Here is a 12,440-nt window from a genome sequence, read left to right as displayed (position 1 = left end):
GCTCCAGAGAAAGGCTTTTTTTTGGCGGGGGGAGTGGTAGGGCTTTCTTAGCATCCCTAGTACTTAACAGTGCCTGGAGCTTAGAAAGTATTTAATAAAGCCTATTGCCTTCCTGCCTAACTATAAATGCAGAGGTGGGATTAGAGATAGATAGACCAAGGAAGCATCCTCGGGTGTACTGCATTGGGGGTGAGTAAGCAATGCACCAAGAAACCCTTTTCAATAGAACTTTTTACAAATGCACATTTAGCATGCCAGAAAATCCTGCTCTCCACAGCAACTAGGAATTTATTTTGTGCTAAGGATTGGAAGTCAGAAGCACTGGATTCAGCTACCGGATGTGTTGTTACCTGAGTGACCTCAGACAACTCATTTAACCTCATTGGCCCTGAGTTTTCTCTTTGGTAAAGTGTAGGAGTTAGATGTAATGGCCCCCAAGGCCCCTCCTCAATTTCAACCTATGATCTTGTCCCTTCTGGCACAAAAGCCTGGGATTATAAAATCAAGTTGCATCTGTCATAGGAAAAGCCTCGGGGGAGACAGTAATACCCCCTGCCCTGGCCCCCAAGGTCTTCAAACCTCATCCAGGCCACACACATGCCTTGTAACTAGAGCTGACAAGAAGCCACGGACGAGGGCAAAATTCCTCCCTGGTCTCTCAACAAAGAATGCTTATTCTCGGCTCTCCTCCTCCCCACACACGCAGATGCCTACTGACATCACTGAGAGAATTTTGCCCTAAATTTAGAGACTTTTCTCATTTCTCTGCATTGCAGCCTTGGTCTCAGGGCCAGAGCAATGACTGAGTCCCTGAATATTTCTGCATGGTTCACGCAAATCACCTCCAAGGTGTGGGGAAAGAAGAGAAATGAAGATCTGTCATCCAGGGTGGTTTTAATTTAAACAGTAAGCATTAAAATGAAAACCAACAGAAAAACAGGGCCAGGAGAGGCAAGAGTTGGCTTCTCCATCAGCACCACCTTCTGTTTCCCAGTTTCTACTCTTTCAACTCAATCTCACCTCATCTTCAGTGTCTTAAATTCAATAAAATTAAGCCCTGAACAAATCCCTCCACTGCCTCCTTTTTGAACACTCTGAGCACGGTGGACAGCCATGTGATTCGATGAATTGGCATTATTTCAGATAGCAGTTGCCAGCTCTTTTTATTAGGTTAATAACCCCCTCTGTTTACTATTAGATGGTGGCACAGTGAATTCAGATAATCTCTTAATCAACATGATTAAGATACCGTTGTTCTCACTCACATACTTCAGCTTGGCTAATAATGACACTGTTGCTTCAAAGCACAGGTAGAAGGGTTTTGGGAAATAAATAGAATTAACTGTGAGCAGTAGCATGGAATAGTAGGTGGAGAGCCAGCCTTAGAGCAGGGAGACCTGACTTTAAGTCCTGACCCTGAAACATACTGGCATCGTGACCCTGGGCAAACTGCTGTATTGTCCTTGGGCTGCCTAGCAAATGTAAGAACGTTGGTGGGCATTCGTGGTCCGTGCTTTGAGTAAATACAGATCCGGGGTAACCTTGGTGAGGAGAACTAAGTGTTATTTGTTGTTTCAGTTATGTCTGACTCTTCGTGACCCCATTAGGGGTTTTCATGGCAAAGTGATTTGCTATTTCCTTCTCCCTCATTTTACAGATGAGGAAACTGAGTCAAACAGGGTTAAGTGAGTTGCCCAGGGTCACACAGCTAGTAAGTGTCTGAGGGCAGATTTGAACTTAGGAAAATGAGTCTTCCTGACTTCAGGCCCAGCACTCTATCCACTGCACCAATTAGTAGGAGCTAATATGCATGTGTTGTCAGATCTTAGTTACGAGATTTTAGGGGCCAATAATATCTTTTGTCTGCTCTTCACAATATGTACTATATCTCGGTTGTTGGAGAACTACCCACAAATTGCTTTTCAAGGGGCTTGGTGTTCAAGACCCGCCATATTCTCTATGCTCCTGCAGCATATTGATCCTCCTGTTCATTCATCTTCCCATTCTACAAGCCCTGAGTTTTCCCACGTCTGTGGAAATGAGCTTGTGCTAGGCCTGGAATGCCCTGCTACCCATATGATATCCCCATCTTCCTCTCACCTATTTGTTGGTATAGTTTTGGTTTGGGAGTGGGGGTGGAGCAGGGATTGGTCATCCACTACTTATTAGGTTTTAATGTTATTTTATTTATTATTAATAAATAGTAATTATAACAAAACCCAACTCAAATATCACCTTCCCCATGAGGACTTTCCTGAACTCAACCTTCTTCCCTCACACAGTACATGTATGTACCTCTTTAGTGTACTTGTAATGTAGAGCGTATTATCATTATCTGTGCATGTTTTATCCCTCTACTAAACTATAAGCTCCATGAAGGCAGGGACTGTTTTATTTAAAGTGCAGGTCCAACCAAGTCTCTCTCCCTCCTTCTCTCTCTCTCTCTCTCTCTCTCTCTCTCTCTCTCTCTCTCTCTCTCTCTCTCTCTCTCTCAATAAACTCCAGTGGCTCCCTGTTGCCTCCAAGATCAAATACAAAATGCGCTGTTTGGCATTCAAAGCCCTTAGTAACCTAGCCCCCTGCTACCTTTCCAGTCTTCTTGCACTTTACTCCCTGCCACATAGTCTTTAATCTTGTGACACCGGCCTCCTGGCCATTCCAGAAACAAGACACTCCATCTGTCAGCTTGGGGTATTTTCTCTGGCTACTCCACTTTATCTACTGACCTCCCTGGTTTCCTTTAAGTCCCTTCTACAATGCTTTCTTTTACTGAAAGCCTTCCCAAACACCTCTTAATTCTAGTACCTCCCCCATCTGTTAATTACTTCCTATTTATCTTATATACAGCTTGATTTGTATATATATATTTGCATGTTGTCTGTCCCATTAGATTGCAAGCTTCTTGAGGGTAGGGACTGTCTTTTGTCTCTTTTTGTATTCCCAGTGCTTAGCACTATAGCTGGCCCATAATAGATTCTGAACATGTTAATGTTGATCGATTTAACTTTGTGTCAAGTACAACACTCTACACAGATCAGTTGCTTGCTAAATGTTTGTTGACCAACTGCGTTGACTTCTCTCTTTTTGCTCTTATTTCAAGATGGGAACCAGAAATACAAACGCTGATCAAATACCTGAGTAATATAATAGAGAACAGGTCAGTCCTGCACCTAGAGAACCCAAAGTTAACCAAGCCGAAGGAGTTTAATTTGACTGTCCCAAGGCCCCGAAGCATTCTAATTCCTGATGTACTTCCTGTTCTGAAGAAGCCAGAACCCGTAAGTATTTGCCCCTTTAGCAGTTCACATGAATGTTTATGCAGTGATAATATAAGAGGATAAGAACTTAACTAGAAGAAAACCACCCATGGTCAAATCCCTACTTCCTATGGAGGGGCCAGGATCTGATGTGTGCCAGTGATTAGGAATAATTAAAAGGCTCCTAGGGAAATGAAGATACTAGGGGGAAAGCATAGGGCCCATATTGGGATGGGAGAGAATCCAGCAAGACATTGCACAGTGTCCTCTGTCAAGCCAGAGTTCACAGGTTTATAGGCACATAGACTGAGTGCTGGAAGGAGCCTTAGAGATTATCCAATCCAACCTTCCCATTTTAGATATGATTGAACTAAGGCCCCAGGGCAGCTAGGTGGCACAGCTCCAGGCCTGGAGTCAGGAAGATTCATCTTCCTGAGTTCCAATCTGGCCTCAAACACTGGCTAGCTGTGTGACCCAAGGCAAGCCACTTCACCCTGTTTGCCTCAGTTTCCTCATCTGTAAAATGAGCTGGGAAAGAAAATGGTAAACCACTCCAGTATCTCTGCCAAGAAAACCTCAAAATGGGGTCACAAAGAGTCAGACATGACTGAAAACAACTGAACAACAATATTACGGCTGATATCATAGTCTGGCCGTGGAGGTGGGACTCACAGTCAGTTGGCAACAGTTTTGTCAGCTTATTGTTCCAAGGAACACACAAGTCTCAGCCAAATAAAACAAAAGCAGAGAAGTCTAACTGTGGAGCTGCTTTTTTAATTAATGAGCCACACTCAGGACAGGATTTCTGAAGACATAAATGTGTAGTAGTTTTACGCTCATCAGCCTTGCATGTTTCGTTGTATAGTTGGTGAGGACTCCCTAAGATGAAAATGAGAAGTGTTGGGATCGTTTGTGTTATTGATAGATGTGTTTCTTTTAAGACTGTTGTTTTGTGTTTTCATATTGGTGTACTTAATAATCTAAGTGGATGACATCCTGAACAGGTTCCTCGGAGCACATATAACCGTCCAAGAATACAGAAAGAACTGGGCGTAATCAAGCAAAAGAATCGTCGAAGGGCAGAGGTAAGATAGATTCTCTTTATTTCTCCTCGCACAGCCCCTATGGAAAATCTACAAGGCATTAAGTCAACAAATAAAGTGGGACCGTTACTAAAGAGCTGACATTTCTAATAGAGCCATGTAGCTGACAAAGCGCTTTTCCCCGATAGCCAAAGGACTCATCAGATTGACAGTTGAAAGGGATTTTAGAGATCAGCTAGTTCCCTCCTTTTACAGATAAGTAAAAACTATAATCTGTAAATGTTAAGTGGCTGAAGTCACTCACAACAGAGCTTAGATTTGAACCCAGATCTCCTCACTGTAAATTTATTTCTCTTTCTACACAACCCGTTGTTTCTTGAGGAAGGGCATGTATCTGGTGATCCCATTTTATAGGTGAGGAAACTGAGATTCAGAGAATTGAAGGGATTCGTCTAAGGTAATGCTTCTAGTATGTTTCATGTCTAGCTTTAAAACATCGGTTTTCTGGATTTAAGTGCGGCGTTCTTTCCATGAAATACCACCATCTCTGGTACAGTCGCTGGTGTTGGTCCAATCCCTGAGTCTCTTGACCACCAAAGCTGTCATTTATTTTAAATGCTTTGCAGTAGCAGCCCAGGTATGATTAAGTGGTTACTACCTACACCTTGAGCTTCATAGAAATTCCCAAATGCTGGATTGCTATCCTGCATGTCCATTAAGGTTTCTAAATCAAGACCCTATAAGTTATCATGCTACATGAGCCACAGACCAGGAAAACTGTCCGGGAGTCTAATCAGAAGAAACTTACAGCAAGGTTCATCTCACCCATATTTAATTAAGGACCTGCTTAATCACTGTTGAGCTGCATGCTAGGAATAAGTGGAAAGGAGGTCATATAAATAAATGGCTGTGATTGTTTACACCATCAGCAAAATGAGGCAGTTGATCTGTGGGAGAAGAAAAGCAGAAAATTCTGCAGACAGCTCTAAGGTGGATAGCAGCCTTTCTCCCACTCAGAGGCTGCCTGATGGCAACTCTTTATAAATGCAGGGAGAGCCAGGCCTCTCAGCTTCTATTTCAGGCTCACCCACATTATATCACAATTGCAAAAGGAAAACAAGCGGGGGGCGGGGGGAGGCAACCAGGATGGTAAAGGGAGCTGTCAAATGAACTGAGAACGTTTAGCTTGGAGAAGAGAAGACTTGGTGGGACCTGAGATTTTTGATGTTGTTAAGTTGTTTTCGGTCACGTCTGACTCGTCATGACCCCACATGGGGTTTTCTTGGCAAAGACACTGGAGTAGTTTGCCATTTCCGTCTTTGGCTCATTTTACAGATGAGGAAACTGAAGCAAACAGAGTGAAGTGACTTGCCTAGGGTCCCACAGCTAGTAAGTATCTGAGCCAGATTTGAACTCATGAAGATGAGTCTTCCTGGCTCCAGGTCTGGCGCTGTATCCACTGCGCCACCTAGTTGCCCTACCTGATAGATATCTTCAATTATTTATCCGGAGTTACCATAAGAGATTAACTATTAAATTTGATATGTTTAGTCCCAGGGGGAAGAATCAACAGGGATGGGTGGAATTGCAAAGAGGGCAATTGATTCACATCAGAAAAAAACCAAACAAACACTTAACAAATCAAGCTGTCTAAAAGTGATACGGACTGCCTTGGGAGGTGCTGGATTCCCCCTTTTTTTGAGGTCCTCAAGCTAGGGAAGCTAGGTGGTGCAGTAGATAGAGCACTGGCCCTGGAGTCTGAAGGACCTGAGTTCAAATCTGCCCTCAGGCACTCACCAGCTGCGTGACCCCAGTTTAACCCTGTTTGCCTCAGTCCCTCATCTGTAAAAATATCTGGATAAGGAAATGGCAAATCGCTCCAGTATCTGTGCCGAGAAGACATCAGATGGGGTCATGAAGAGTTGGTCACGACTAAAACATCTCAAGAACAGCAGCAAGCTAAGGCTGGATAACCACTTGCTGCCTATGTGATAGTGAGAATTCTTTTCACATGCCAGTTGGGCTAGAGGGCCATGGAGGTCCCTTCCAACTCTCCAAGTCTGTGATTCTTTGATTGATTCTATGGAAAAAACTGAGTGAGACTTTTTCGTGGCCAAGCAATGTGACTGTGGATGTTTGGTATTCCTGTATTCCTTCCTGTTCTGTGTCCCTAGAGAAGACCTTTGGGCTGACCTGTGCTGTGAGCTGCCTGAGGCCTTGGACACAGAGAACACTGAAAGGTTTAACTGTGATAATGTTCTCACCAGGTCGATGACAACTGGATTGTTGACAATACATTATGAGGCCTTCCCTATTCTCTTGGGCATGCCTGTGTCAAAGGTAATTGGACTCTAGTAGCAATTCATATGACACTTACATAGCAACATTTCATGTTCAATTTTTAGTTTTAGATTTCTAGTATCTATACTCCATAGCAGTCAGCATCATAACAAAGTCAAAAGTTCAGTACCTTACCCCAGCAGCTGTTCCTCCATACCCCAAGACAGAGGCGTCCAAATTCATCCCCATTAAACCAGCCCTCTCTTACTCCATTTCTCCCAATATTCTTTGACCCGATGACCACAGCTCCATGTTCCCCACCACTGTATGTGACTGACTGTCCTATGGGCTAGGGAGCTGAAATTTGGGTCCATGAAGCTGTGGATTGCCTGCAGTGATATAATGATCAGTATGCAAAAAGCTGTGTAGGGGAAGGAAATATTCAGGTCAGGGCTGACAGCTCAGAGGTGTGTGGAAGGACCCAATAAGAACAGGGTATGTATCCCTGGCATTTGGGAGTCTTAGGGGACATGGATCAGGTTTAAGAGATGGGTGGTGTTGAGACTACAGGAAGCCAGGCACACTACAATCTTTTTTGTCTTCTACAATCAGGAAGGCAAGAAGGCAGCAGCCATTGCCAATAGTTTGACCAAGGGCACCAGCTTTCCTCCCATTCTGAGGCTTCCCTGCACTCGAACCAAAGCTAATCCCATTCCATGACGGTCAGCTGACTGCATTATTCCAGGGATCCTTCATGGGTCACAGCTGCTCCAGCATAATCATTAGCATGAACTCTTGCCCTTCCTTCTATGATGAGACCCTTCATAGGACCAAGTTTTTAGTCATTATGAGCTTGTTCATAGCTACCTTTGGAGCTGGGTCTCCCACACCCTTTCTTCATTCATCAAGAAGCAGACCACAGGTCTCTCCCAGAATAGGATTGAGGACCCGATGATGAGTACAAGAGTAATAAAGCTCATCTCTCCAAGGCCCAGGAGCCCCTCATGATTTTAAGGCTCACATAGACTGGGTGTGATCCTAACAACCAAAAGAGGTCATTTTCTCTCATTGGTTCATTGCTTCCACCCAGAGTTGACTCCAGGAAAATCTCCAAATATAACTTACCTTTTGCCTCTATTTCCACAGATACAGGTGAAAAGGATACACAGCTATCATACAAGTACTCAAGGTATAAAGTGCAGATCTCCTAAAAGACAACATTTATTTCACCCCATGGCAAATGTAAATGACAAAAGGGAATCACAGAAGTCCATAAACAGATACAGAAAACACAGAAAGGCTTCACAGTAGTCTACAAGTTCCACATCCCTCAGATGAACACTTAACTTGGAGCTGCCATCTGGGCCCCTCTTTGACATTTCAGAATCCTACGAAGTCACTCCCAGACTCACAATACCACTCTGTGTCGACATAGACATAGACATAGACAACTATGCTTTAGGGCTGCTGAATAAGCAACAGCTTGCTGAGAGAAACACTCACTGTCTGAAAAATCCATTGTAATAATGGGAGGGGGCAACATCTTAATCTCTCGCCTTCCCACCATGTGGCCTTAACCCTAAAAAATACCTCTGATTGTGGGGCTTAATGGGTAATCTTCTGTCTCCAAGAAACACACTTGGAGTATTTCAGGAATTCCCCTTCTCCATAGGGTTTAAAGCCTAGGTCTTTTTAAAATTATGTTTTTACTGAAGTTTAAAGCATCTGGCCAGAATAACTATATCAAAGATGAAAATCTAGAAAAATCTACCTCACAAAAGATCTGTTGAAAGTATTTTCTCCTGAAAAAGTGTACCTTATAAAAATCAAAGTTTACTTGAAAAAAAATATATTTTGATAGCTTTTTTTCAAGATAATTGTTCTCCTTTGTAATAGTATGTATTTTATTTTATTTATTTAAAGCATGATTCTGAAAAGGAGCCTATAGGCTGCCAATGTTACCCATGACCAAAAGGGTTAAAAATCTCTGCTTTAGAAGGGGCCCTAGAAGAATGTCCAAACTCTTGACTTTGGACTACCCACAAGAAAATCCTCAAGGCTGATGCTGCCCAGGAAATCTCCCTTCTTTGGCTAACAGACTAGATTATTGGGTCATGCTGCCTAGAAAGTCAAAATTTTCTCTCTTCTATAGAGAACATTGAGGTTCAAGAGCACTGTCTAAGAACCCTCCCCTCAGGCTGAATGAACATACACATAACAACTTTTTGCTATGGACTTCTGCAAAAACTCTCTTCTGGACCAAGCTGCTGCCATCTCTCAGACTAGTAGAGTCTACTCTCCGATGTCGGATGCTCAGAGAGTTGTAGGCATGTACATATAACTCTTACATGTTTCTGTCCCAAGGCTGCCATGTCCTTACTGAAAAGGTAACAATGTCCATGCATGGGCTTTGAACCAGGAAAAGATAAGCACTGGAAGGCCAAGCAGATACATTGGCTCACTTTTTCAGTACAGAAGAAAGCAAAAGCCCTTCCAGGAAGTACTGGTCATCTCTATCCCTTACTGCTCTAGTCAGTGAATCAGGTCCCTGAATCCAATCGGGAGCCATCCCACCCTGTCAACAAAGCACAAATGGGTATGTCCATGTACTCCATGGAGACAAAGGCTCACCTCCCTGTAAGCTCATCATGACTAAATAACTGCCTTGATCCTTTTACACACATGTGAGCAGCTACAAGTGATAGAACCATAAGGAAGTGGCCCCTTGCAAGAGCTTCAGTCACTGAAATCAGAGATGCGGCTCTGTGCTGGGGTCACCCCAGGAGCACACGGACAGGCAGCCAAGGGTAACTGTTAGAGGAAGGGTGCAAGAATAATCTCATGAGCTCTACCACTCTGTACCACCACCGCCAAAGGCGTTGCTAAAAAGTGATTAGAAGGAGAAATTCCAAAAATGGGATGAAAAAGTAAGGAATAGGAAGTAGTTCTGCATGAAACTAAAAAGCTGTCACCCCTTGCATAATGCCACCTCCCCTCCCAGAAAAGCCATGAGTTGGTCTCTGCCCTGCCCCTGTACTTACCTTGAGGACTGGATTCCACCTCCAGCCAGCAACTCCAGGAGAATAAAGCCTTCGGTGGCACTGTGACCGATACAGGGTTTTCAGGAGGTTCTATTCGCAGAGGAGACACAGAGCGTCCTTTCCTCTTAACAATAGCTAGCATGAGGGGCAGCTAGGTGGTGCAGTGGATGGAGCACCAGGACTGGATTCAGGAGGACCTGAGTTCAAATGTGGCCTCAGACACATAACACTTACTAGCTGTGTGACCCTGGGCAAGTCACTTAACCCCATTGCCTAGCAAAAACAAAAACAAAAAAAAATAAAAACAATAGCTAGCATGTCCATTTTTGTTCCCCCCCACCAAAAGGCTGTTTTTACTGTTCAAGTATCATAAATCATTATTCCAAAGTGGAAAAAAAAAACCCTGAGTCTCTATGTCCGGGTGTGGGAGACCCAGCTCCAAAGGTAGTTATGAACAAGCTAATGACTAAAAGGACTGTACGCCTTTTCAGTCTGATGGCTACATTTCTGTGGCCTTACCAAATGGTCCTGAAGATTTAAGACTTTGTTTTCCTGGGGAAAACATGGGGAATGTGAAAGAAGTTATCTTAGCAGTCATCAAAGAAGTCCAATCTCCTAATAAATAATGACAGAATGAAAGAGAAGGCATGGTACAGGAAAAAAAAAAAGAAAAAAAAAAGAAAGTCACTGAATTCCAGGTCAGAAGACCTGAGTTCAAATCCCAGCTGTGCTACTTGTCTGACTTTAATGTCTCTGGGCCTCGGTTTCCTGCTCTGTAAAAGGGAGGGAAGGAAGGGTTGGCCCAGAGACCTCAAAGGCTCCTTCCAGCTCTGTAGCTATGATCCTGCAAAATGTAATCCCCAGCTATGGGCTTAGTTCCCCAAGTCAGAGTTGAGGGAAAATAAAGCAAGCCAGATTTGTAAGGGAGAAATTCAATAAGAAGGGTAGTCAGGGATGATAGGAAGACAGGTCTATTCGGAGCCCTGGGTGGAATTGGATGCCCCAAATCAGGTGGGGTTTTGTGGGGTTCTTATCTGGGTCAAGCAGGAACATACTTTGGGGGGAATGTAGAGCAAGAAGCCTTAGGGGCAGCTTAGGTGGTGCAGTGGATAGCTCTCTGGCCTTGGAGTCAAGAGGACCTGAGCTCAAATCTGACTTCAGACACTTGACACTTACTAGCTGTGTGACCCTGGGCAAGTCACTTAACACCGACTGCCTCACCAAAAAAAAAAGAAGCCGAAACCCAGTTTACCAATGAAGGTTAGAAAGTGGTCCTGATTGAGTAAGGAGTATGGGTATATACCACATCACTCCTTGTTTACATAGGGCTTTTAACGTTTTGCAAAGCATTTCACATATCATCTCATTTGGTCCTTAAAACAAGTCTGGGAGGTGGGTTCTTTTATTATCCCCATTTTGCAGATGAGAAAACTGAGACTGAGAACAGTTAAGTGACATCTCCAAAGTGATCCAGCTAATAATAAATGTCTGAACACCATAAACCTCATGAAGGATGGTCTAGTTTGACAAATACACACCAGCATCAGATGCAGCATGGAACCTAATCAGGAAGAAGGTGAAAATGCTAAACTCCCTCTCCTGTGCACCAGCCCCAGCTGGAAAAACACCCAGTCCTGTAAATTGAGTCCTCCCTCCAACTGGTAAAACCTTAGTAGTATAAGGGATATTGTAGACATGGGGGAAAATATCTGTGATAATAACCCAAACAAAACATGCAAATGAAAACTGTCAGAGAGCTTTGACTTCAAATTGCTGCTCCCAGCTGGAGGCTTTCAGGTCTTCCTAGGCGTACGCGTCTCCCTCCTTCCTCCCCTCCCGCTTTGCCCCACTCCACCCGTACCCCAAACCGGCCTGTTTTCATAATGTTCTTATGCTACGTGCAGAAACTGGCTGATTTTCTGCCAGTGGGACTCATAATACAGGAGACAGAACGCATCACTTTAGATAATCAATCTGAGGCTCCAAGAGATAAGTCAGTTCTTGTTCAGCGCCAAGAAGATGTCATCCCAGACCACTGGCCCCCCTCCTCAAACTGACACTCTAGTACAGCACGATTTCTTATCCTTGAAGGGGAGCAAGGCCTTTTAGACCTAGCCTCCCAAACCAGGAAAGCCAGGAGCTTACACAGAGAGTGCACATCCAAAAAAATAAAATAAAATAGAGGTCATTGTGTTCCTGGCAGCACGTCCTGCATCAGATGCTAGATGGAAAGTGATGACATTAATTCTGAATTTAAATTCCAAAGGCAGTTGACCATCTCCACAGAGCAGTCAAGTCAGCTGACCTGAAAACCACCCTGCATGTGGACTAGAATGGGCAGAGAGCTTAATGAAAAGGTACCTAGTAGGACCTGGGAGCTCCCCCATTTATAGCATTAGCTTTCAAAATAGGCTTTTCTGGTAGATGTATTTTTCTTTCCTAGTCCCATTATTTATGTAAGGAAATTCCTAGTGAGGAAATTTCCTATTCCAAAGCAAATTGGTGATGGTTCTGCTGTTTGAGAGAGCTGCCAGGGACACCAAGTGGTTTAGTGACTTCTCCAGGGTCACACAGTCAGTATGTGTGAGAAGCAGAAAAAGGTATCTTTTTAAAATTTGTTTTCATTTTCAGTTCCAAATTCTCTCCCTCCACCCATCTCCCACTCATTGAGTAGGCAAGAAATACAATGCCCATTATATATATATATATATATATATATATATATATATGTATATATATATATATATGAAGTCATATGAAACATATTTCCACATTAGCCATAATTTTAAAAAAAAAGCAATGAAAATAAATAAAGGGAA

At 43.4% G+C, this 12,440-nt stretch overlaps 1 protein-coding gene across 1 annotated transcript in view; it reads left to right on the top strand.

The window, feature by feature from the left end:
* Positions 1-12,440, top strand: part of CFAP99 (cilia and flagella associated protein 99) — a 187,339-nt gene that overhangs the window by 95,109 nt on the left and 79,790 nt on the right. Inside the window, exons 6-7 of the mRNA XM_020992207.2 lie at positions 3,101-3,278; positions 4,262-4,342. Of these exons, the coding sequence (XP_020847866.2) occupies positions 3,101-3,278; positions 4,262-4,342 (259 nt within the window). The remainder of the gene's footprint in view (positions 1-3,100; positions 3,279-4,261; positions 4,343-12,440) is intronic.

The sequence above is a fragment of the Phascolarctos cinereus genome, unplaced genomic scaffold (genome assembly GCF_003287225.1).
Source record: "Phascolarctos cinereus isolate Bilbo 61053 unplaced genomic scaffold, phaCin_HiC Scaffold_9;HRSCAF=440, whole genome shotgun sequence".
Classification (NCBI taxonomy): Eukaryota; Metazoa; Chordata; class Mammalia; order Diprotodontia; family Phascolarctidae; genus Phascolarctos; species Phascolarctos cinereus.
The sequence above is the reverse complement of the archived record's forward strand: the minus strand, read 5'-3'. Positions and strand labels throughout refer to the sequence as shown.